This window comes from Eublepharis macularius, chromosome 3 (genome assembly GCF_028583425.1).
Source record: "Eublepharis macularius isolate TG4126 chromosome 3, MPM_Emac_v1.0, whole genome shotgun sequence".
Classification (NCBI taxonomy): Eukaryota; Metazoa; Chordata; class Lepidosauria; order Squamata; family Eublepharidae; genus Eublepharis; species Eublepharis macularius.
The window spans coordinates 152439425-152466802 of record NC_072792.1 but is presented as its reverse complement, the minus strand read 5'-3'; the positions used below and the strand labels follow the sequence as shown (position 1 = coordinate 152466802).

At 39.7% G+C, this 27378-nt stretch overlaps 1 protein-coding gene across 7 annotated transcripts; it reads right to left on the bottom strand.

Annotated features, from left to right (window-relative positions):
• Window positions 1-951: 951 nt before the first annotated feature.
• N4BP2L2 (NEDD4 binding protein 2 like 2) lies at window positions 952-27378 on the bottom strand. 7 transcript variants are annotated; one of them, XR_008596653.1, is made up of 11 exons: window positions 27280-27378; window positions 24875-26256; window positions 21447-21574; window positions 19331-19419; window positions 18743-18819; window positions 17664-17807; window positions 6888-8572; window positions 3254-3339; window positions 2847-2892; window positions 1808-2009; window positions 952-1099 (listed from the first exon to the last, which is right to left on the bottom strand). XR_008596653.1 is itself a non-coding variant. In XM_054973435.1 (10 exons), the coding sequence occupies exons 2-10, from the start codon at window positions 26254-26256 to the stop codon at window positions 1927-1929; spliced, it is 3720 nt and encodes a 1239-aa protein (XP_054829410.1). In that variant the 5' UTR covers window positions 27280-27378; the 3' UTR covers window positions 952-1926. The 7 variants fall into 7 exon arrangements, 3 of the variants coding, with proteins under 3 accessions (XP_054829410.1, XP_054829412.1, XP_054829411.1); XR_008596654.1 differs by having other exon boundaries at window positions 7707-8572; XM_054973435.1 differs by having other exon boundaries at window positions 952-2009.

Below are 27378 nucleotides of genomic sequence, written 5' to 3'. Positions count from 1 at the left end.
ATAAACCAGTATGGTGCAGTGGTTACAGTGCCAAACTAGGATCTGGGAGACCCACGTTCAAATGTCCCTCTGTTATGGAAACTGTGTGTGATCTTGGGCCACTCAATCTCTCAGTTTGACCTACCTTGGTTGTTGCTATGATCATAAAACTGAGGTGGGGAGAACAATGGATCCCTGTTGGGGATAAAAGCAAAATATAAACATCTAAATAAATAAGGAATACTGTGAACAAACTAAAGAACAAACTGCAGATTATGCAATTTTTACAGCACTTTTGACTTATCTTTTCCTTTAAACGAAAAGTATCTTTTGGAGCATGCAGTTCTGAATAGAGAAGGATCAAATTGTGTGTGCACGTTTAACTCTTTGCATAGCGACTTTTTTTGCTGAGAATCATACACACGTTGTACTTCCAAATGCATATTCCAAATGCATACACATGCATATCACCTACCACTCCTTTACTAAAGATGGCAGCTTCCAATTTTTTAAAAAAGTTGGGACATGGTTGCATTTATTGTTGTGCAACATGTACTTTGACTCTGCAGTGCAATTCTACAAGGCAGAATATCCAAAGTGGAGTTGCTCAGTAAGGTATTTTTTTATAAAGGGAATCAATATATCTAATTCTCAACATGGCCCCTTCTGTTGATACTTAAATTCAGAGACTGGGGACATGAATAGACCAGGCAGATCTTTCTATAAACCTGAGAAAAGTCTCAGGTAAACAAAGGAATCCTGTGCCCTGTACCTGGAAGTAAATATAGCGAGTGAGCATGCATGAGGACAGGCTGCAAACCTCTGCTTACATGTCTGCAGATCTTGTTATAGTTGTCTTTGAACTTAGCATACTACAATACAGGTCACTGACTTCTCAATTTCTTTGAGTCTTACAGCAAGTAGTTTAAGTAACTTTACATTGTTTCACAAAGTGACAAAGACCAAACAACGTTCTTCAAAATCTGATTTTATTTCAAACCAAAACTCAGTGGCTTACATGGACTATGGTTGTCAATAATTTTAGATTATGCACTTCTCACCAACGTAGCTGGCTGTTCATTGGTGGTCCGTCCACAGTGAAGCCTAAACTGAGCAAGTTCTGTGGATACAAAATTTTAAAAATCTGGTGAAGCATCAAATAGTAATAGAAACTATGCCCTCAATTAAATCGTTTATAATTGCCTCAAGTAATCCCTATTTTTTGTAGGTCTTTAGGTGGCAGAATGACTTTATTTGTTGTTATGGATCAGCCTAAATTCAACTGACAAACATTGTCTCTCTGTACATTTCTCTTTTAATCACTGGAAGTCGTAAAGTTGGCATAAGGACTGTAATGGGTGTAACATGCCAGAAACATTTCTCCTCCTGAAGAGGAAGTAAACCATTGAAATGGTTCAGCTTTTCAGACATTCCTAGTGTTCTGCTGCTGCAGCCAACCCCTTCGTATTAAAAGATGAAATTTGCTCATATGTAGAAAGACTCACTTTTCACTCTTTCACGATAGCTTTCAACATTAAATCTCACTTGAAATGGACAAGAATAGAGGGCAGTAAATAAATGAAGAAAGCACACTGCATCCTTCACCTTTTGCCAGACCCACTTAATTCCTCAACCCAGCCAAAGGTTCTAAACAGGGCTGGGGGGGGGGAGCCCTGAGTGTACAAATACGGGAAAGGTCAGCGTTAAAGAGAATGAAGAGTCTGTAGTTAATGTCTGGACAGAAACATAAAAATAAAAGTGTCTTTTCCCCAGGTAACCTCCCAAGTAAAGAATAAAAATAAATAGATTCAATGTTTAGAGTTGTTACCTTTCTGCACAAAATGCTGATAATTATTTTTAGACAACAGTTCAGATGATTCACTTTGACTATCCTATGTAGAAAACGTTTGTCAAAGCGAAGGTGTTTTCCCAGGTCTATTGGTACAACTACATTTGTGGGTCTGCATCAGAAGATTCTTGTTTCTCACAACTATCGGCCTCATTCGACTCTGCCAGGGCATCTGCGGTAGCTACAAACAGAGAGACCATATAAGCATCCTAATACAGGGCTTGCCTTCAAGGGGTTGTCAGGCCTGTCCTCTACAGGGAGCAGGACAGCATCGCCAGCACCCCTCTGCCATGAGCAACCTGCTGCTGCCTGCAGTCCTGGCTGCCTGCAGACTGCTACCACCTGTTATCGTTCAACAGGCACCCTCATCCAGTTTCCCAACCCTGCCCCATACTCCGTACACTTAACCAAAGATAAATGGCTTCTGAAACAAGGCTGAATACTGGTTGTCTAGCCTAATATATTTATGGATACGCAAGAAGAAAAGCCTTCCAAAACTGTTCTCAAGACGATTTATTTGGTGAGGAAAAATGGAAGTGGGCTCAGGATACAAACAGTGGCCTGGGAGAAAGAGCATTGGAAGGAAATGCAGTATTTCAACAGCAGGCTCTCTGGGACCAAAGCTGACGGCAGCTGCCAAGGATCCACGAGTGCATACGATTAAGGACAGGCCCAAAGCAATGTGATAGGTGCAAGATTCAATGAAAAAGCAGCACCAGGACACACTTCTTCCCGTCAGCAGTGCCACCAGCACCTATTTGCGGCCCAGGAATGAATAAATGCGGCATTAATTTTTTTTTTCAAAATGTGGCATTATTCAAAATCAACCAACCAGCTAACTGGTACTCCACAATGAAACAGTGACCAAAATAAAATACAATCCTTTTATTTCAGTCAAATCAGCTGCTGAAAAATTCAGACATAAGTATGGAGAGCACTCCATTTGGAAGAAGGAGGTTTGCAGCTGGTGATAATTTTAGCTACTTCTTCCATTTAGGAAACGTAACATGGTACTCACCAGACAAGGCGTCACATCCTTCAGGTCTATTCTTTTTCTGTTTTTTCTAAAATAAAGGGGGAAATAATTTTGTCCTTTCAACCACAGAAAAGTTCAGATTCCTTATCTAGACACTGCCTATCAAGAGATTAACCCAGTTCATGAGAAGCCTCAGAGTGCATATACTTTCAATGCTAATTTTGTGCAATGAATGTGGAGCTGCCTGAAGGGAATACAGCTAGCATGGTGTAGTGGTTAGACTGCTGGAGTAAGATCTTGGAGATCCAGGTTTGAATCACCACTCTACCATGGAAATTCACAAGGTGACCTTGGACCAGCCACTTTGGTTCCCCATTGTGGAGAAAAGTGATGTATAATAAAATAAATGCATTCTTCATGGCAAAGTAGTGGAGAGCTAATATTCATACCTCCACAGAAGCCTTCCACTGTAAATAGATCTCCTTTGAGATTGTCCAATCAAGAGGAACTACATAATCCTCTGGTAGCAAAGTGTCTATAAAACAAGATGGTTACATAAGCAGGTTATTCAATCAACTTATTGTAAAGCACAGACAATAGAAGAAAGCTACCATCTAAATGTAATGACTACAATCACTAGGGGGAAAGGAATACATTTATTACTTACTTAATTTTTCTGTTATCAGTTAAGACTTTTTTGACTGAACTATGTGCTCTTCCTTTTTATAATCAATGACTGCAAATACAAAGGTTCTTTTTTTCTTTTATAAAATTGGTGTTGTAAATGATAAAAACCTCACCCTGACCATGCCAGTTACCAAGGCACTAAGAGAAGATGGAGAATCTTCTGCCTGCAGTGTAATTTGGAGTTGGTGGCCAAGAATGGAGTTCTTAATTAGAGGAAATTTCCTTTAAAAGGCAAAAATAAGCTAGTTTCCATTAGACTGGGCAGATATTCCTGTAGTGGCAGTTATAAAAGGAATCTTTATTTCTGGTGCTGCATGCAATAAAACCATTAGGGTCTAGTATCTTGGGACATCTTCTGTAGCAGAACAAGATGCCTGCAAGGAGCTGTTGATCACTGAATACCTGAGGCAAAGGAACAGCAAGGAGGGACTTCATGCCGTGGCTGTGGCCTTTCTAGGAACATTTAGTTGAATGTTGTGGGAGCATCTTGGACCCTTAGTCTGACCTTGCAGGACTCTCCTATGCACGACTGCAAATAGTCAAAATCCACTTTTACATATGAACGCATGAAGTTGCCTTATGTCAACTCAGACCACTGGTCTTTCTAAGCAAGTGTTGTCAATTCTGACCAGCAGTTTTCATCTGCTACTGAAATTATCACAGTTCAAACCTGGGACTTTCTTCAAGCAAAACCTGTGCCTACTGTTTTAATTATATGACATTATTACTTCACCCAATTAATGTACGGAATTCTCAATCTCAGTATAAATCCTAGTTAAGATGGCCTTAATAAAGAATTAAATGAATGGAGGAAAGGTCTATTAGCCACTGCTAATATGACTAAACTAGTAAAAAAGCCCGTTGTGGGAAAAAATACAATAGGCTCTTGGAAGGGCAGGGCGGACAGGCAGGCATTCCCTCCTCCTCCGTCACTGATCCTGGCCGGATGAAGGTGGGGGGACGGGCATGGCCACCTGCTCTGCACCTGATGCCAGCCTGCTGAAAGAGGGGCGGGCATTGCCTCCTGCTCCGCATCTGATCCCAGCTGAGTGAAGAGGCGGGTATTGCCACCTGCTCTACTCCTGATTCCAGCCAGGTGAAGTGGCAGGAATTGCCAGCTGCTCCTTGCCTGCTCCTGGCTGGGTGAAGTGGGGGTGGGCATTGCCACATCCTCCGCTCCTGATCCCGGCTGGGTGAAGAAGGGGTGGCACTGCCTCCTGCTCTGTGCTTGATTACGGCCAGCTGAAGTGGGGGGGGGGGCATTGCCACCAGCTCTGTGCCTGATTCCGGCAGACTGAATGGGGGGGGGGGTGGATATTGCCTCTTGCTCTGTGCCAGAACCCAGCCGGGTGAAGACAGGCGATGGAAATTGCTACCTGCTCCAGTCCTGATCCCTGCTGGATGAAGTCGAGGGCAGACATTGCCACCTTCTTTGCTCCTGATTTGTGCTGGGTAATGGTGGGAGCAGGTATTGTCACCTACTCCAGTCCTAATGCCAGCTGTGTGAAAGCGGAGGGTGGGTATTGCCCCCTGCTCCACACCTGATCCCAGCTGGATAAAGGGTGGGCGGGCATTGCCACCTGCTCTGCTCCTGATCCGAGCTGGGTGAAGAGGGGATGAGCATTGCCATGTGCTCTGCTTCTGATCCTAGCTGGGAGATGAGGGACCGGGCATTGCCACCTGCTCCACTCCTGATCCCAGCTGGGTGAAGGCAATGGGCAGGCATTGCCACCTGCTTCGCTCCTGATCCCAGCTGGGTGAAGGCAATGGGTGGGCATTGCCACCTGCTTCGCTCCTGATCCCAGCTGGGTGAAGGCGGGTGGCGGGCATTGCCATCTGCTCTGCCCCTGATCCCAGGTGGGTGAAGGCAGGGGTTAGGCATTGCCACCTGCTCCATCCAGATGCCAGCTGAGTGATGGTGTGGACTGGACATTGCCCCCTCTCTGATCTTTATCCAAGCTGGGTGAAGATGGGGAGCAGGCATTGTCGCCTGCTCCGCACCTGATCCTGGCCTGGGCTTCCAGCTGTGGTGCACTCACTGGAGGTCTGGCTGCCTTATCTGGGCTTCCCTCTACAGCAGCACCCTCTGGAGGTGCACCAGGGTAGGACGTGAGTTGTCTTGAATATGCTTAGCCTTTTATATAGTAGGATATAAATTTCCTGTTCAGAGGCAACACCTCACTGTCACACGAGGACTTCTGGCAATATTCTCAGTAATATGCAATTACTATTGAAAAAGGAATTCTGGGCCTTTAGTGGCAATTCCTATGTTTACTTCAGGTAGAAATGGTATCATGTTGGGACAATAGTGATAATTCGTTATAGATCTCCAATAGGCAATGTATGCCCACACACAATTTCCTTCACATGGCCAGGAAAGTCAATCTTCAAAACAGTAAGAAACTTAAAAGATGTAAAGTTGCTAGGCCAAACAATTCTTCTGGGAGAATCTGAAGCAACACTACTGAAGCTAAGCAGGTGTGAATCCAATCAACCACTCAGATGAAAGCCCACCAGCAATCTTTTCCCTTTTTCCTATGTTCTGGTTTACTCCCAGGTTTGTAATGGGAAGTTGGGGGGGGGCTGCCTTTCAGATGTCATCTGGTCCAGAATATAGATTAGTAGCTGGAGCTGGCTATTCTCCAGACCATTTTAGAACACAATTCAAGACTATTACATTGACCTACAAGGTCCTAAATGGCCTGGAGCCTGGCTGGGTAAAGATACTGCTTACCCCAATGTGGATCTGCCTGTCAATTAAGATCTATGACGTTCTCTTGAGTTTGTCTTCGGAAGCTCAGGCTGATGGCTATGGGAGAGTGGAACACTCTGTGGCTGGACTTGAACTTCACTAAGCAGATTCACTGCATACCTACGTTAACATTTTCTGGATGTCAAGATAAGTCAGTCCTATTTTCCCCACACTTTTAATCACATCAAGTTAATGTGAGCCCCCCAGGCTGATTTTTAAGGAATAAAATAGGGGGGGGAGTTATATATATTAAAGTACTATATTTTAAAACCTAGAAAGCAAGTCTTCAACGAATTTTCAATTTTAGAGTTCATATTTTTAAGTCAGTTGAATACTCTTTTTGCAAATTCTCACATCAGAGCACTAGATGGATTTTAAATTCCTTGGTTACAACAGTAAATTCGTTGGATATAACAGTTAACTAAAAAAACAAGATTACACTTCAACCAGCTGAAAACTATGCTGCAAAGCAAGAAGTGTGAAAACAATCCATCTGAAAATAAGACATGACATATTTTCAGTCAACGTCTCTACATTCCTTGGCATGTTCTTATCCTAACAGCTAGTCTATTAGGAATTGCCGATTTCAATTTTTTGGGGAAATTTTTTACTAAGCACTAAAAATGTAAAAAAGTAATTATTACCTAATGGAACTGCTGGAGAACCAAACAGCTCTACTAGTTGAAGTGCAAATCCTAGTGATAAAGGAAGCCTCAGAAAATTGGGTTTACTACTTAAAAGATCTTTATCGTCTTCAATTTGGGAACATTTTGTTGTTTCAATTACATTGACTTGTTGCCTATCGTCACACTTTTCAGCAACAGCATCCCCGAGACACTCAGTAGTTGCTTTAACTGAATATAAAATATCTGGTTGAGTAGTTGAAATATCTGGTGACATTTTCTCCCTCTTTCTATCCGTAGTAATTTTAAGTGTTTTATCAGAAGCAACAATTTCCCCTTCACTGGGCAAGGAAGCAGCAGCATACATCTGAACTGGAGAAACTACTACTTTCTTTGAAGAGTCCACAGATTCCTTCAAGTTAGTTGGATCAGAGATACACAATAGAGGTTCTACATTAGGATGAAGAGAGTCTACGACTGCAGCATAACTAGAAGGTTCTAGAGATTCATGGCACTCAAGACTTTGCATGTCTTTGCCTCTGATATCTTTACTGGAAACGTTATCTTGTTCTATCAATACATCTGTATCCCTTTGCACTTCCTCATCCTTTCTAACAGGAATCTGCCTGGGTAAATCGAAATTTGGAGCCAAGTTGAAGATCCTTTTGCATCTTCCTTTTCCTGTGGGTGATGCTAACAAAACAACATCACTGGAAACACCATCTTTAGTTACAGATTCTGCAGGAAAATTACTAGTTTCAGTGCCTGGCATCTCAGATAGCCATAATGGCAGAGAACAATCTATTCTATTATCTTCTTCATTTAACACTTCTCCATCACCTCTTTTCTCCAGCTCTTTGTTAGACTTAATTTCACCAAATTCTGTTGTCCTCTCTGGTAAGAACTGTTTGGGCTTCCTTGCTTTCCTTGGCCTTTGCTCATACATGACTTTAGATGCACACTCAGGCCAAGTCAAACACGATTCATTTCTGTCAGTGCTAACATGGGGCTGTTCATTAGCCACGTCAAAGGAAAAGAAAGCCCAGGTGTTTCTTTCAATAGTTTGGGATGTCTCGTGTTGAAAAAAAGCAGATACTTCCTTCTTATTGCCTATCAGCTTGCTTCCTGGGCCCAGTTCAGAAACAGTTTTGGTAGGTACATCTTTGTCTTCTACACTGGATGAATCAGGACTATTTTTTGTATTGCTGTAGCCTGACTTGGGGGCAGAACTTTGGTCTTTATACTCAAAAATATTGTTCTTGGTTTCCATCAAGTTCTCATTCTGGATTTCATCTGGCAAATAAACACCGGATGACAGTTCAGCTATGTTTTTGTTTGGAACACATGGCAAACTCATGGAAGATGTGCAGTCGTCCCCTGCCAGGACATCAATTTGTAGTGACTTGTCTGAAGTGACTGGATCCACCCTGTCTGAAACAGAGAAGTGTCCTTTTTGCAACTCAGAATGTTTCAGATCACTTTCATTGGTAAGTTCCTTTAGATACCCATCAATAGCCGATCCAAATTTCCCATTGTCATCCGAATCCTCATCTCCACTCTGCGACCAGTCCTTATCACTTGGAGTTTGTCGGCCGAGCTTCTTCTCCACTATTTTAATAGAAGTACCCTTCATTTTCCTTTTCCTTTTTCGTTTCCTTCTCTGTTTCATCTTGTGCAGTTTCTGCTTCTTCTTTACAACTGTCTCCCTAAATAGAATAAAGAACTAAATATGAAAAAGATTAAAATAATCTTAATAAAGTATTAGTTTAACAGTCTATAGAACAGTTTGAAGACAGCAGCAAGTGGAAACAAACACAGGCCCTAGTGAGTAAAGGCTCATCATTCTACCTGTTAAAAAAACCTAGTATTCAATTTTTTTACAAAGAGCATTGCACTTATGGCCCAGCATGTGATTACTTGGGGATGGGCTGTACTGACAACTGCGCCCATTCAACATGATGCTATACTGGCATTATGTTCACATAGTTCGCGCATACTAGTTTTGCTATCAGGATAGCATGATAACACATTTAAATGGAAAAGAGGCCAGACTTTGCTCCTAATGAGAAAATGGAACACAAGAGAATATATTGGAGCTCTTCAAAAACTTAAGAGAAAGCTGACCAAAGATTAGCTATCATAATTAACACAGCTTTGAAATACCTATAGTTATTAGGAAAATTCAAGTTTAAACTGAGGTAGAATGAATGAATGGCTATGGCTGACTTTTACAACTCTAGTATAATTAGAATTTTTGTTTCAAAAAGTATCTGATGCAGATTCAAGAATATTATATTGGATTATCTTTGAACCGCGGATATTAACAAATGGAGACTATTCCAGCCTTTAAGCGCATGCTTGTATGTGAAAGGAGATTCAACTTTGCATTACTGATTTTGATATCAAACAAAAAAAATGTTACTCCAAACTATTTAAAACAGAAGATAACACAGTGCTTTCATGAATAATCATATCAAGGACTTTAAAAAAAATTATACCATTAAGGGCTACCTTTTGTTACCTCTCCCATTCCTGAATATTCTCTAGACAAAGGCTGGCATATGCTAGGTAATTCATTTTACTGGATCATTGTTAATTAGTTTTTTTAACTAGCTGTTTAGATTTCCTATAAGAACGTTTACACACCCTCCCTTAAGGAAATAACTAAGCTATAATTTTTCTCCGTGATGTTTTAATTTTCTGTTTGGAGCAATTTTTACTATAGCGATTCAAAAGTAGTATGCCCCATCTGTAATCTCAAGTGACATAATTCTGATCTATTATCTCAGCGTTCTGCTATACTACCTGATTCTATCCATCCTCAGCCCCCATCAATGCCTTGGAATATATTCCATATGAAGTAGAAAATGGCAGTATTGTTGGGATCTCCTAAGAAATCATTTTTAATGATTTTCATCTAGTTTCTGTCCTACCTCAGTATGTGTCAAGGCATTTCTAAATACTCAAAACATCACTGGAGAAAATAATTTGTCCTTTTAACTGAACACCAGTAAGCATAAGCTATTCTGTCTCTGGTTCAAATGCCAGGAAAGGTGCAATAGGATCTCTGATGTTACAATGAACAAGTTTAAGAATAAATTATTGCACAGCATAATTTGGCAATATTGGTGCCACCTATACAGTGTAAGAACTGTTATCTTCTATGCTAATTTGAATTAAAATGGCCTATGCCCATACTTGAAGTAATTAACTTGCATTATAATCCCCATTTCGTTGATATAATATATATTGAAAGGGTGAAAAGATTACTAGACAAACTCTGCTTTCTTAGCTCTAAAGCTTAATACCTTGGGAGAATGCATATTATGTCTTTAAAGGTTGGATAATCACTAAAGGCACATTTAAACACTATTAACTATCATTGACAGCAAATAGGAGAAACTTAAGCACATGCACAACTCTCAATAATCAAGGGGAAATTCAAAGTCCTTAACTTTAGCAGGACCATTCCTCAGCTTGTACTCTGTAATTGCTTCTTAGATTTCCCAAATTAAATATGAAACCAAAGATACTAATTTCTGTCTTCATGGTAATTCTGCAACCAAGCCCCACCTCAAATCTCAAAGCTCTCTCTCTCACACTGGTAGTAGTAAAGTCAGTAGCCATTGGAACTGCTTTTTAAGAAACTACGCTTCCCTTTTTTATTTTTGAGCCACAGTGCAGTAGGTTTTCTGGTGCACCACCACCTTAAGCATTCACCATATATGCATGCCTCAGAGATCTCAAATTCTTGTAAGTGGCAACCTTTGATTTGGCTCCAGTGAAGATTTCCATCAGCCGAGCAGGATTCCCTGCCTCTCCCCTTCTGCTGCAGTTCCAAATTCCCCATGAACTGTAGCTCCTGGCATACAGGGATCCTCAAGAACATCATGCAGAGAGAGTCATAGGTCTGAGGCTGGGGGGATGGAGGGGGCAGTCTGTCCACAGAAATCCTCTGCCAGATCCAAGCCAGTGATTCATATCCATCTTCAGTTTAATTTCTCAAATGGCATTTTAGTTGGAAACTTTATTTGGACTTTTAATAGTGACTTGTTATTTGAATCTAATTATTTTCTTAATTACGGAGCAAAATTAACAGAAAAGCACACTTCAGTTAGAGAAGCATTAGGACAATGTTGTTAATCTACTACTGTATCTTCAGCAAAGGGATAATAGCAACTTTAATAAATAGTTATGGGTACATGAAACAACTACTGTGAATCATCAAAAGGCAGAGCTTTAAGTTAGTGTAATACATGAGATTGAGTAGAACACTAGAGTTGTTAGAACCACTTGATTTCTAACAATTGCATTTATTTGCCTGCTTGTGATGGAGAACCACCACAGCAGTATGTATATCACATTTTAGCAAACTATTTTATGACACAGTAAGTTTTAATACATTTTTTGCTGCCACGTGGTATACTGTCATGTTTACTAAATAGCAATGGGGACCATGTCAGAGCAGCCCTTGGGGAATCCATCTGTGAATAAACAATTAACACTGTGGCACTCATTACTGCCTATGGGTGAATTTAAACACAAAGGACATTTTGAGCATATGCCTTTTTTAAAAGAAAAATATGCTATTGTCTAGTTTCTTCAATGCAGTAGATAAAACTATAAAAATCCAAAATTTCAAAGCATTTTCAACAGTTTTACTGATTACGCGAATCATATAATAAACTAGTTCTTCCCAAGCCAACAAAGGTGAGTTTAAAGATTATCAGTGCAAATCTTAAACAGGGTTATATTGAAGCTATAGTGTGGGATTCAAAAAACTGTTTCACATGCATTCTAGGGTTTGCTAGTTTTTTCCCCCTTTGGTCTGATATTCTCCTCAGTTTCTAAAGTAATTTTAAGTTATGATGGCATTAGTTGGTACTCAAAAACACAAATTCAAACTCCCCAACAGCAAGCCAAACAGTTCAGTGACTTTTCAGTGATGTTTTCTGCACAGTAACACTACAGACCACCTGTCTTAACTCTACAAGGCTTAAATACATGGGGTTGGATCCAAAGTTATTTTCTGCTAATGGATGAGAGGGCACATTTTGCTGACTCCCCCCTCCCAGTCCAGACCCCATTTCACCCTTCATGTTGATCCCAAAGGTCCCAGTCCCCAGGAGTAGCATTTTGAGGTCAATAGGCTGCAAGGAAGGCAGGTAAGAAAGTTCAATTAACATACAATTAACAATTAGCATAAATTTAGTTAGGATGTAGCCCACATACTAATAAAACATTTAAAAGGTTATGTACTTGCTGGACAATGCTGCAAATATCAAGATTTTATACCTGCCAACCAAGCACATACTTCTTATAGCTGTTTATGTTAATAGCATAACTTTTGCTTTCTTTCTAGTGCTATGCCCCAATGCTCTGGTTTACATCAGAACACTGATCAAATGGGAAGGACCACAACTGGGCTACTTCCCATTATAGCACTGCTTCACTACCAGTTTGGTGTAGTGGTTAAAAGCGGTGGGACTCTAATCTGGAGAACCAGGTTTGATTCCCCGCTCCGCTGCTGGAAGCCAGCTGGGTGACCTTGGGTTAGTCATAGCTTCCTGGAGCGCTCTCAGCCCCACTCACCTCACAAGGTATTTGTTGTGAGGATAATAGTGACATACTTTGTAAACCGCTCTGAGTGGGCATTAAGTTGTCCTGAAGGGCAGTATATAAATCAAATGTTATTATTAATGTTATTATCACACTGTCCCAATATTAGACAGATATAGTTTTGCACATACAGTCAAGATCGCCTCTAAGATTACATGACCAGATTTCTCACAGATCTGCTTCTTTTACTGCACAATGATGACCTCCCATAAACGTATTTCCTCAGAGCAATATTACATTTCCTGAGTTCTTTAGGAAATACCATCTTTGTTATTGCCAGGTGGTATGATTCACTGATGACAATATAAAACTATTGCTTACAATTTGTACTGTTTAAAACTGTAATACTTTGAGAATGGTCTCATAAAGCTTCAGTAACAATCATTCTAAAGATAAGGCCCTTTTCATCGTGTCAGTTCTATATAATCTTAATTTTATTTAAAATTTATATGTTACATGGTCAAAAGGTTACAAATGTTGACATTTGCATGTGTATCAGAAAGTTTTGTGAATATCATATAACCTGGATTTGCCAGTGCTGATAGTCTTCACCTGAGCATGTCCACAAAGCAAACAATAGGTATTTTCAGGCATGCAGAAAATAATCTAGAAATTTCTGGCATTTAAATGTGAATGTTGATATTATAATTCTGGATGTTTACCATAAAATATACTCCCCACATTCAAATATGGTTTCCAATAGTAGCTCCCCCTCATGCACACAGAGTAAAAAAAAAAGTCTCAAAAACTTGAATAGTAGTAATTTTAACAACTGCCATCGACAGTTGTTAAAGGTTTTGCATTTCATCCTGGAGCATCAGTGAGCAAGTAAGCTTCCAAAGAAGTCCACTCCACAGCATCAGAGCAACTGCTGTGGAGGCCCTGCACCATTCTGTAGTAATAGCACCCATCTCTTCCATGGTTTACATATACACCCCACCCCTTTGTGTTCAGAGCCATCATGGTCCTTCTGACTCACATAAGAACCTGAATTCTATCTCCTCCCATATTTAGATCCTCCCCACCTACCCTTTCTGTATCCTCTTTATTTGTTCACACAAACTTTTCTTGTTTGTTCCCTTTTTTAAACATGGGAGAAATATTGGCATAAGAAAGGCTCTCTCTATATTCATGACTAGGAAAAATGCAGTCATTGCCTACTGTGAGGATAAACTGCCCATTGATTCTTGCTACATCATGCCCTCTTTTGCCAAAAAGCAGCTCCAACTATGCTTCATGGAGTAACTGCACAAGCAAAAACAGCACTCCCCTCTTTCTGTCTGACAATCCATTTATCAGTAGACTACTAACAGAAAACAAGGTGTTTCACAACAGCTGTTGTACACATCAAGAATACTGGTACTCTGCTAAAAGGGTGTGCATATGTATCTATGCATTTTAAAAGATATTTTAACAATCTTAGGTTTACTAAACCATCAAGTTTAGTGCACGACTATTAAAATACGACATTAAAAAATCTTTACTTGTGTGACATAACATGTTACAAACAAATTAAGCAGCGATTCATTAAATTTTTTAATTTATATAAAATTTATATAAAAGTATTTTACATGCACATTTTTATCACACACATTGAAAATAAAGCACATAAAAGCCACTTAACAAAATTAAATATCTGGATTTTCTTTCTAACCTTTTTGCTCAACTTTCTATTTTTTCTTTCACCCCACCACGATGACATAAACCTTGGATAACTTAACTAAACGAAAGACAATATATAGAAAAATGCTGAGTGTATCTCAGGTGCTTAACTAGCGAGACTGTTTAGAGAACATAAATTCAGAGCCGTAGTATACTTTGCCTATCACTAGTACTTTGCCCCTTTCTCTTGCTCCAGTGAACTTTCTTCATACATGTCTTGCGCATGCACAAATATATCTGATTCTCATTTGCAAGCTTACACAAATTGGGCAATGGACAGATATCTGTCCTCCATAAATTCAGGTCATTTCTGGAGGCTGTGGCACTAAGGCCCAACTAATCCATAAACAGAAAAAGGAGACTGTAAACCACAAACTATTCAATATGGTAACTCTTCGCATGATATTGACAAGTGTTTCCATCATTCTTCTGACATGTCTGCTGCACAAGTTGCACATATAATCCTGGTTACAAGGAATTTGAGTGTTAGCAGTCACTGGATGACAATGTTAACTGTTTTCCTTTTCCAAGGTATCAGAACTGATCAGCAAGCGCTTGTACTATGAAGACAGTTTCAGGCAACTAGCCACGTATATAATAGTAGAACAAACTCTGAGTCCAGTAGCACCTTAAATACCAACACCATTTTCCAGGGTATAAGCTTCTGTGAGTCAAAGCTGTATCTGATGAAGCCTTGACTGATGAAATCTCATACCCTGGAAAATTGTGTTGGTCTTTAAGGTGCTACTGGACTTGATTTTTGTTCCACTTGTACTATGTTATATAACAGATTGCAGCTCTTGAATAATGTAATTCTGCTTAAAAAACTGAATTACCCTAAGAGAGAGTTTTTCAATGAGTTGCTCTCCATAGCTAGCCACAAAACAAATCATTACTTAATTAGAAAAGCAAGATAATGTTTCTTCATATCAAAAATAACCTGCTGATGCAGATACTATCTTTCAGCCAATGCAAGGCCAATATGTCTAAGGTGTCAGCCTGCAGCACAATATACCAGAAAATGGAAGTATGCATACAAGTGGGGCAAGGACATCCCTCTGTGCTTCCATAGAGGCCCATCCATTTCCAGTGGAGCTTGCACAAAAGCAGTCCATGGTGGAGTGTTTCTGCTCTCCTAATGTTGTCACTGACAACACTCACAGGCTACCCAAATGCAAGTGCCAAGCAGCTTGTGTCCTATCTATTAGGTAAGTTATAAAGATAATTCTCAGCAGTGCATGTAACCCAGATATTCAACAACACAATGGCAGAAACATTTCCTCTTCTACACAAAACATCAGTAAAAAGAAAGGTTTCTCTGAAGTAACAGACAGCATATAAATTTTTCATTTTTACATCCTGAATGTCAACAACTTAGCCATTCTGCCTCTATAAATTTGTAGAAAATTCCAGTTACTTGGGAGGAGCTACTTGTGTGGATGTAACCCAAGGAGTACAGATCAGGCAATGAAATTATCACTTTAAGCAATGATTCTTTAAATTGGGTGAGCCAGACCAAATGCTTACTGTATTACAAATGTAGCCCTCAGCTTTTAATCATTCAAAGTGTACAGAACCAACCAGCATTTTCTTTACAGAAGCCAAGGTATATTCTCTTTAGGGAAAAAAGGCTACAGATGTTTCATTTGAACAGCCCACTGAACAATAAGAAAATAATTCCAGGTTTCACAAATGTGCTGGAACAGTTAAATGATAAGCACAGTGGAGTGAACAGGTCACTGAGTGGTATTAGTCCTCATGCAAGCATCTGTGTGGTAAACTAGTCCCGCCTTCTCATCTGTCATTGGCTTTTTAAAGCCAGGAAGAAGGGGTACAAGCACATGTGCAGCTGCCCAGGAGATACAGCTTGCCCCAAATAAAGCAAAAAACAATGAGTGCTGCCAAGATAGGCATATGGACTAGCAATACTGAAATGGAAGGGCAAGGATTTGCAAAACTGAAATAAATGGCTTATTTTTCTTTTGCAGTCTTTAGATGTCAAAGGTTAGACAAAATCTACCAAACGTACTCCAACTACCTGTTGTCCAAAATGTAAACAAAATCAAACTACTCAGGCAGTATGACATACAATGATAATCTCCAAAAACAGATTAGAAAAAATGATTTTAGAAACCCAAAATCGCCATCAGATAGCTCCCAATTAGTCCTTTGCGAGCCCAAAACAGAAGGGCCCTAATAGATTACAATGACATTTTAAAATATTTAACTAAAGCCATGAAGGACAAAAATCAAGCTCCAATGGGCTGGATCCAATGAAACTTTCACTAATGGAGGGAGCTTTTCTCCAGCATTATGAGCCTTCTACTAGGCTAAGAAGTTCTTCCAATGGCATACGGCTCTTTGTGCTAAAGGGAAATGAAGCTCTGATGGAAAAGTTCCACAGAATCCAACCCACCTATTGCATGCGCTCTCTGGATTGCTGAAACAGCAGGCCTACCATAGACTACATCAGCTGATACAAAAAAAGACACAAATCTGATAAACATTTACAACATATTAAAAAAGCAGAATTACCACAATAATTAAACAGTTTACTAGCTCAGGCTCAGCAACTTGGTTGTTATCTGCATCACAATTCTGAAATAACATAATGTGGATTTAAATGTTATTGATGTCCACAGAAACATGTTTCAGTCTGTCCAACATATAAGACTTACTGCTTCTTTACAACCAAAAAAAGTCTAGATGTCCATACAGCAGAGTATGAGAAACTCTTATAAATTTCACTGTTTAAAAAAAAAAATCAAACAAAGGATCTTATTAGAATTCCAGCTAAGGCTGCATGTTACCTGCTGACATGTTCAAACCACAACTTTTAACGGGCTTGAATACTGCTTTGTAGCTGACTATTTATACAAACAACAAACTTAGCCTTAATCTTAAAAAAAGACAAGCTTAGCTATTAGTTGAAGTAACTGGTATAAAAGACAACTGAGGCCACTACTGAAAGCAGTGAATGGCAATGGTTCAAATGTAACACCTATGTAAAAACTTATTCTTCTGGATACCTATGCTTAAGGAAATTCATAATATTCTAGTTAGAATTCTTAATGAAACTGCTCAGCAGTTTCTCTGTAAGCAAGAACACTCTTGTTAAAATCCCAATTATAAACCATGATACAGCCACAAAATTGCAGGGTTTCCTTAAAAACCAAGGTTAGTACAAATATATAGATAGAGAAAATATTTAACATTCAGTTTTAAAATTAAACATTTATTTACATTATTTATAAACATTCTCCAAGAGGTAATTGTCTGCAGTAAAATTACTTAAGCCTCTAAAGAAAGTGGCTGAATAGTTTGATAATCCCACACAGAGTGAAGCAGGCTTAAATCCATCCATTTCCATAGATGCCAGTGCACTGAACTCTGTGTCAGATTGCAGTATTTACATTTTTCTGAAAAGCAAACAAATTGTCTTAAGTTCAATGAACCCTGACTCATTGGCTATTTGATACACTGAAATTATTCCAAGAGTCTGAACTGCCTCCCCACCTCTGTCTTCTTTGCTGAGGTGGCCTCTGTGAAGTTTTATGAAAAGGCAGCACTGAATTCATGACAATGGGTATAGATATTTGATATTCATATCTTTCCAGCATTTGAATAATCTTCTCATGACTGACCCCATGCTTGTTCCTCCTACAAAAAAACCAAAAAATACAGTTCAAGCCTTTGATTTATCAGATCAGCCCAGAATACTTTCAGCTTGTCCCCTTCCAAGACTTATCAGTGCCAAACTAGGCACCAGTTACCCTTTCCCTATGGGTGAAAAAGCAACTGGGGGAAGGAGTACAATTTTGAGCAGGAAGGATCAAACAGCGCTATCCCCACCCCAACCTCAAGCTATTCATCCACTCAAATTTAGAATTTTGCTTGGCTATATTTCATTAAAAACATAAGAAGAAATTACTTATCTCCATGTACTCTATGCTGGTTACATGCATAGTGAAAACAAGATACTGCCTTGATGCTATATTTAATAGTTTGAAAAGTATGACAACATTTAAACCATCTGAAGGTAACCTGACACTTCTAGATAGTGCAAGGGAAACAAATAATTTCTGCTTCCTATTCTTATAGTGCAATTTGAAGCACAGTTACTCCTCTCTAAGCCAAATGACTTCAATGGGCTTAGACTGGAGTAACTTTGCTTCAGATTGCACTCTTTATGAAGCAAATTTTAGCCAGCCACCTCAAAATAATGTTTTTTAAAAAATGATCTGTCAAAGCTATTTCTACTATGAAGCTTCAGGAACAGGCCTCATGGGGTTGTACTGCCCCCCCCACCGCCGCAAAGAACCTAGAAGACAAAGAGAGGGTAAAAAAATGGAAATTAAACTGAACAGAAAGGTAAAAGATGGCCTCTGTTACCAGTAACACAGAGGATACATCTGTTATCAAAAGGAAAGTTTGAGGTTCCAGATTTTGAGAGACAGGCCTAATACTGGAAAATTAGAGTAGAAGATACTTACAAGGGGGTACAGAAAAAACAAAGATTGCACATGTTAATACAATATTGGATTCAAAAGAGTTTCATACAATCTTCACATGAGAAAATAAAACATAGACCTCACTTTTCTAATTCTTCAGGGTCAAACTTCCACCAGGTGTCTGGTTCATGGAATTCCACTCTATAATTCTTTTCTAGAGCCTAAGCAATTATACCAAAAAAAAAAAAAAAGATTAAGTCACTCATTTTCTCATTCAACCCAAGTGTTATAATGTGATTTCAAAGGAAAATATCAGAAAATAGTCAACACATATGAAGATGCCTTATACCAGGTCAGAAAACTGAAGCATCTAGCTTGGTATTACCTATTCCATCAGCCGCAATTCTCCAGAATCTCAGGCAAAGAAAGGTTTCTCCTAACCTCTGTTACATGTGATCCTTGGATCTGGGGCCTTCAGCAAGCAAAGCATGTGCTCTACCACTAAGCGACAGACCTCAGCCTTCCTAATAGAGGTCGAGGGACTGAATCCCAGATACTTTATTTCAGCCTGGTATTTATTAACAGTCACACCAAGATTAAGATAAGCAAAACTGTACGAAACATAATTTCTTGTCACAAAAAAAAAAAATTAACGATTGATTTATTCGCAGACTAAATTGTTTTGTCCATTATAAAAAGGAGCCTCCAAAAGAAATATGCTGCTTTATTTACCGCTTCCACATAAGGTTTCATTTCCCATGCTTGCGTATTAGTGTTGTCTATTATAATTGGAGATCTTCCTTGATCCATTGCTTGTTTTGCTGTAATAAACAGTAAAAACCTAATTGCACAAAAAGCACATACAATGATTAAAATGTAATGCGATTAGATAAATGAAAAATCTTTGGAAACTTGCTACCACACAGAAAACTCCTTTTACTTTCTAGGTGGGTGGCGGCAGTCTTTCAGGGCACCTGAATGAAGTTCTATGAATCTGAGATCATGTGGCGCATGGCCATTATAACTAAGAACCTCTTCTCCTAGGTAAAAAGGTGAAGGTGCAAGCACCATGTCATTACTGACCCACTACGTCTTCTTGGCAGACTTTTTGTTATGGGGTGGTTTGCCATTGCCTCCCCCAGTCATCTACACTTTACCCCCAGGAAACTGGGTACTCATTTTACCAACCTTAGAAGGACGGAAGGCTGAGTCAACCTTGAAGCCAGCTACCTGAACTCGGCTTCCACCAGGATCGAACTCAGGTCATGAGCTTGGACTGCAGTACTGCAGCTTACCACTCTGCACCACGGGGCTCTTCCTCTTCTCCTAGGTACCCATTAATCTGACCTCTGCCAAAGTTCATGAACTATCTATCCTGGCACCTGGCACCCTGGCCTTTCAGTGCTTCTGAAGACCTTTTTATTCTGGAGGGCATTTGGAATAGGTTACATTTCCATTTCTCCAGCACAACTTGATATGGTGTTTTATGATAGGCTTTATACTGTTGCAATCACCTTTTTAGTCTTGTCTGTTTTTTTTATTAACTTGTTTGAACGCTTTTTTGTGTAACTCATAACTGCCTCCAGTGGTATAAAAGCTGGCTATAAATACTTTGGACCAAAATGGAAATGGTGCATATTAGCTGTAGTATCAATATTTCTATATACTGTAGTATCGAAAATTTTCCTTTTATATAACTATTGGAGGCACAGTAGCTCTTTCTCATATTACATTTCACAGCCACAGACTCAATGTCTAACCCTAGGGAAATTACTGTGCAATCTTAGGCAGAGTTATGACTTTCCAGACCTATTGAAGTCCGTGGATTCAGGAGGATAAAACTCTACTTAGGGTTAGAGATGGGCACAAACCTTAAATACGAACCAAAAAAAACTCCACAAACCAGCCCGGTTCGGGGTTCGCGAACCAGGGTTCGTGGAAGCTCATTTCCATGAACTTACACGAACTGGACTACTGGTTTGTTTGGTTCGTATTAAAGAGCCAATTAAATGGCCATTTCCCTGGGGGAAATGGCCATGTAAACTTTTCCTGCCACTTGCAAGCAGCAGGTCCCTTTAAACTATCAGCTGGCAGGCGGCAGGGGGGATCCCTCCCTCGCAGACTGCCAGCTGATAGTTTAAAGGGACATGCCACTTGCAAGCGGCAGGGCCCTTTAAACGGCCCAACCCCCAGCCCCCACCCCAACCCCCAGCCGCAGCTGCCATTTGAGGGGCAGAAAGGGCATTTTTGGACTTCTCAGCTGCGTGGGCAGTGGAGGCCTCCGCCACTCCAGCATCAGAGGGAAGGTAAGTGGGGGGCTGGGGCTTGGGGGGGTGAGGGGCTGGGTCTGGAAGGGTGGGGGGTGGGCCGTTTAAAGGGCCTTGCCGCTTGCAAGCAGCAGGTCCCTTTAAACTATCAGTTGGCAGTTGGTGAGGGGGGATCCCCCCCTGCCGCCTGCCAGCTGATAGTTTAAAAGGTCCTGCCCCTTGCAAGCGGCAGGAAAGGGCCCTTTAAACAATTAAATGCCCCTTTCCCTGCCAGAAAGGGGCATTTAAACCCCACGAACCACGAACTGGTTCGTAACTGAGACAGTTCCGTGCCAGTTCGTGGTTTGTCAAAACTCCATGCACCCCATGGTTCAGTTTTTTTCTAGTTCGTACCCATGTCTACTTAGAACTGCAGTGTATGGCAGAAATATGTCCATCCCTTCAAAAAATTAACAATTAGCCATCTGCATGCAGATGGACCTTCTGCAATAAATTCACATAACAGCATTATGCTTTCAGCATATTTTTTCATTGTAAAATGAATATATATATATATGTGATCAAATCTAATAGATTCTCACCTCTCTTCTGGTTCCAGTCATGAGCAGCGCCAAGCTGGCCAACATTATATGACCAGCATCCATCTTGCTGACAAAAGTAATCATCTGTGCTGAACACAATGCCATCATGACTCTGGCCAAGCAGAATGCTGCGAGAGAAAGAGCAAGATTATAAAATTATCAAAACTTGATTTCTGGAATGCCAATCCCCCCCTCCCACACCCTTACACTAGAATATTAACTCATTTGTTTTTAAGAATATTTACTTTGATGTCCTCCTGCTTAATTCTGATACGTGTCCCATTACATGTTTATTCTGTCCTTTCCCCTGAGGTATAGTTGGTTCACATATAATGTTGTTATGACTCACAGGCAATTATTAACCTACTCACCTCTACATCAGCTAGTTCATTTGTTTTACTATACACACACTATTGATCATCTCCCAGACTGTTCCTTCTGTTTCTAACATATAAAATGCTATTCCGGACACCATAGAAAAGGTGGATATCAATAGAAAGCACACTGGAAGGCTATGTCTTAAATTCTTATTTTTTCTGAATACATTAAGGAGTCACCTACACTGGTTTTCTAATCCTGAAGCACTTCATTTCCTTAGACCTTTGTTATCCAGAAGAAGCCAGTTAGAGCATTGGAATTTTTAATACAACAGGCACTTTATATCCACTAAATATACCTATTCATGTTATAGAAGTCTGCTATCCACTAAACCACTTTTCCTTTCTGTTAAACTCTATGAAAATGCACAGCCCAAATGCTATGATACTTGAACCTTATCATATAAGTAATTGATGAAGGAATCAACCTAACATTCTACAAATACAGCTTGTTTGGTCATCCTCTAATCCCATAATTGGGATTCTAACAGAAGCAATGGCTTGGATCTGTTAGAATTTCTGCAGGGGTGTCTGTGGATTTTTAACAATCCCCCCCCCCCCCAAATTCATAGGTGTGGCCATGCCACAGAAGCAGTATGTCCGGAAGTGCATTCGGTCTCCAAGAGAGACGGAGTAGGCAAAAAATGGTTTCCCTAAGCCTGCATAAATTCTAAGTAGGGTACAAGCCAATATTTTGTTCTGGGATGTTACATATGAAGCTGCCTTATACTGAAATTAGACCATCAAAGTCAGTATTGTCTAATCAGAATGGCAGCAGCTCTCCAGGGTCTCGGGTACAGGTCTTTCACATCAGCTCCTGCCTGGTTTTTTAACTGGGGATGTCGAGGATTGAATCTGAGACCTTCTACATGCAAAGCAGATGCTCTGCTATGAAGCCACAGCCCCTCCCCAGCAGATGCTCTACAGTGGTTCTTGCATGTTTCTCAAAATTTTTTTTTTAGTAGCAAGACGACACACATACACCCTTAACCAAAAACATTCATTACTTCCAAAGTGATTTGCGCAAGAACAAACACTGGTCATTATAATTATTAATTCTGTTATTCCATCTCCCCCCTCCCCAAATGACACTGACCTATGACCAGATAGTAAATAATATAAATATCTGTCCAATATAAAAATTAGGCACAGGGAATTTCAGAAGAAAAATCAGCCTGTTTTATAAATTACAGCAAAGCTTTTGACTGTGTGTAGATCATGAAAACAGTGGCTGGTGTTAAAAAGAACTGGGGATACCACAGCATCTGATTGTTTTGATGCGCAAACTGTACATGGGACAAAAGGCTACTTTTAGAACAGAATGTGGGGAAGCAGAATGGTTCCCAACTGGCAAACATGTCAGACAAGGATATATATTATCTCCCTATCTGTTCAACTTCTATGCAGAGCACATATGAAAAGTTGGATTAGATCTAGAAGAAGGTGGAGTGAAAACTGGTGGAAGGAGCATTAACAAATTCATATATGCAGATGACACCACATTACAGGCAGAAAACAGCGAAGACTTATTTTATTTTATTTTATTTTATTGAATTTATAACCTGCTCTCCCCATGAGCAGGCAACAACAATAAAAAAATCACATTTAAAATCCATTAAATATATTAATTACATTAAAACATTAACCATCAAAATCAGTACAAGAGGCAGTACAAATCAGTACAAGAGACTTGAAACTACTACTGATGAAGGCTAAAGGAGAAAGCACCAAAGCAGGATGACTGCTGAACATCAAGAAGACAATAATGACTGCTGAGAAATTACACAATTTTAAAGTTGACAATGAAGAAATTGAAATGGTTCAAGATTTTCTATTCCTTGGCTCAATTATCAACCAAAAGGAAGACTGCAACCAAGAAATCAGAAGAAGACTGAGACTAGGAAGAGCAGCCATTAGGGAACTAGAAAACATCCTTAAAAATAAGAATGTCTCTTTGGGTACCAAGATCAAGATAATCCAAATCATGGTATTCCCCATTACCATGTATGAATGTGATAGTTGGACAATGAACAAAGCTGACAGGAAGAAAATTGAGTCAGTTGAAATGCAATGCTAGAGGAGAGTTTTGCAGAAGTTGAAGGCAGTAGGAAAAGAGGAAGACCCAAAATGAGATGGCTTGACTCAATAAAAGAAGCCATGTCTTCCAGTTTGCAAGCAGTCTATTAATGATAGGATATTTTGGAGGTCTTTCATTCATAGGGTCACGGGAGGCCGGAGGTGACTTGACAGCACATGACATATGCAATCATATACTGAATGTGAACTAGGTTTAACATTTATTTGGTTATGGTTCAGTGTCGTTTCTCTCCTAATAAAGGCTGAATGAAGGTCAACTTATAAGTGGAGTTAATTTGCAGCAAATGAAGACTAATTGTCTGGCAAAGCAGCTGGATTTGGACCAGAGTTTGAACTTTCTCTTAAGCCATGAAACTCACAGCTCTGTCAGCTTAACTTACTTCATAGGACTGCTGTAAGAAAAAAAACAGGATCCATACTCCATGGAAAAATGAGATTCATGTATGCCCTATATACTCTGAAGGAAAGATTTAATATTTGTTTATTCCAAACTTGTCTGTCTTGCCCTTTTTTACAGATACATATGTAAGAGAAGTACTACATAAACAAGTAAACAAGCATTCTTAATTTTAGTTATCTTTTCCTAACACTAAATATGCTCTAGCTGAGCTGAGCTCTGAATATAGGAAGTCCCATTCCTACAACCCTCTGACTATAATAAAAAATACCAGATTTTTTAAAAAATACCATAAGCATCCTTTAAGATGAATTTGTTCAATTGATGGAATTGTTAAAGATTGTTGGAAACCGTGTCTTAAATATTCAAATAAAGCTATGTTCAGCAACTTTACTACTTAAAAAGAAGTGATACTCTAAAATTTCTAGTACTTACTAATATACCAGTTTACAACAAGTACTACCCCTTGGTTCAAAATAACAAACTGTGCATGTTTAATTCTGTACAACGTAACAGGGAACATTCATAGAGTTTATCTGAAGTCAGCATTTACTTACCGAGACAATGTAGTTTTTCCTGATCCTGGAAGACCTCTCAAGATTACAAGTACCTTCTGTGATTTACATAAATTTCCATCCAAGAATTGCTGAAAAACACTACTTGATCCTTCAGTTTGCTGAGCATCTTTCAGACCAGTCCCAGTTTCACAGAAACCATTACCTATATATCCTTCACGGACATTGCATCCATTTTGAATGGTATATATTCCATGAGTTCCAGAATGACTAGCAGTTTCATTTTTATCAGATGGTGAACAGCTCATGTTAATGTGGGTGTTTTTAAATGGACCCACATTTGAAGAATAGCAATTATTTGAATGATGCAATGATGAAATGGGCTCATTAAAATTAAAATTAGGGATGAACTGGGGAGGTGGTGGACAATAAGGTATTATAAATGGATGCATCTGTTGCCAGCTAGGCATAAACGGAGGTACAGGATCATTCCAGAATCTAGAACCTACTTGTTTATTACATAGTTTTCCAGTGTCCCATGCATTTCTTTCACTATCAAAATATTGCCCATCACCAGTTCTATGACCCACTTGCTCATCATAGGGATTCTGTTCACTACGTGTTCTATGGTCACTGGGTTCATTATAAAAACACTGACCAACATCACAATTGGATGTTGTTTTGCTGTAGGACCAGTCTTGAGAGTTGATAATCTCTATTTGATTCCATTTGTTATATTTCATAGGCTTTTTTTCAGAGTCTCTTCCTGCTCCATCCAAGTCATTTTCATCATTTTCAAGCCGATTAATTTCACTATAGAATTGGGACAATTCATCTTCTATTTTTGGTATATCACAGGGTAGACTCCGTTTTGATGCCGTTTCTTTCTTAGAACTACCATCAAGTGTTGCTTTCTGCACTTTTAGGTTGTTTCTCTTGGTGTAGTTTTTCTTTTCCTCATGTTGTCGAACAGCTTCACTTTTATAAATGGGTCCAATGAAAGCTTTGCTTGTGCTATACAGTTCAGTATCTCCTTCATTTTTATGTACTCCAAATAATTTATTTTCTCTATTATTAACTACCACAGCATTATTAATACAGAAAGTATGTTTATTTCCTGTAAATTCAGTATTATTTACTGAATGTGAAGGCTCACATGTCACTGGTTTTATATCCTGGAACACCTCTTTAGATGGGACCAAGTCTGCTGCAGTTTCATTTACTCCATCCTCATCATCAGAGAGAGACAAAGGTATAAACCCACTATGGGTTTTTTTAATGTGTATTTCTTCATATAGGCTTTGCAATCCATCATAGGATCTGCCATAAGGCTCTTCTGTTGATTTCATTTTTTTAAAACATGGCTCAATTGCTGATGCATCCTGGCTTTCAAGGCATCTTGGCTTACCCTCCGCATGAAGCATCTTAAAGTAATAAAACATTATTATGCTCACAAGACAAAATTGTTTCCCAGTATCTAACTGCTGGTAATTTTATTATTAAAATTAGTCAGACATTCAGGGAGAGAAGTAAGCTATTATGGACCAGTATGGTACTGGTCTGAATGTAGCTGAATTGGCAATTCCTATCTTCTGCTTTGAGCCTCTCCCCCACCCCCAACTGATATCACTAGTAAGAAAATTAAGTTACTTTCATCCTTGTAGATAGCATGAAACCCATCTTTCATTTCACAAGTGGAGAAAATCTTTTCACATAATATTGCCCTTATACTTTAAACATACCATCCACTTCCTACTAATACCAAAATTGGATTTAAGTACCAACATAACAGTACAATAAATTACAGTCATTTTTAACTACAAGCAGCAGCTACACAGCCTTGGCACAATAACCATACCACTCAATGACCACCTCGATTAAACAAACAAAACAAATACTGTTTTCCCTAGGTCAAGACCAAGGCACGGGCTGAGAAATCCTAGGACGACTTAATCCCTTCTAAATCCATTGAAATCAATGGTCTTATAAGGGCAGGGTCCTGTTTAGGATTACACTGTGAATCACTAGACTTATTTTTAAGTTTGCCCTTTCCTAAGGGACTCCTCGCCGGCAGCATACTGATCCCGTGAGGCGGGGTTTACGACATCCATTAGGGAAAGCTCCCACCTTCTTCCCACGCCCCACGGGTTTATTCACCCAGTCGGAGGCGTTTGGTTTTGCCCTTCAATTGTACGTCTCCCCCAGAACCCCTGGTAACACCAGGGAGGCCGGAGCCTTAAACACCCGAAACCCTCACCGCACCCCTCTTCCCCCAACACTTGAAGACAGACTCGGATAAAGGAAATACTATCCCACCCCAGAAGCGCTTTTGGCATCTATCGGGTCCAGTTTTTAGCTACACAACCCGTAAAGTCTCCCTCCCCCCTTACTCAGCACTGCCCTCTCCCGCCCTCGTACCGGAATCTAAGCAGCAAAACCAACGTTACCTCAGGGCGGAAAACACCACTCGCCACCCAGGAGGCCTCTAATCACACATTCATGATACCACGTTGAAATACAACAACCCGCAACAATCCCAGCCGTTC

Excerpts from the sequence above, each read along its gene's own strand:
- N4BP2L2 (XM_054973435.1), bottom strand. The coding sequence starts at position 26,256 with ATGCTTCATGCGGAGGGTAAGCCAAGATGCCTTGAAAGCCAGGATGCA. Across the intron at positions 21,575-24,874 it reads GGAAAAACTACATTGTCTCG|CATTCTGCTTGGCCAGAGTC; the intron begins GTAAGTAAATGC and ends TTTCTCTCGCAG. Across the intron at positions 2,893-3,253 it reads AGTGGAAGGCTTCTGTGGAG|AAAAAACAGAAAAAGAATAG; the intron begins GTATGAATATTA and ends CCTTTATTTTAG.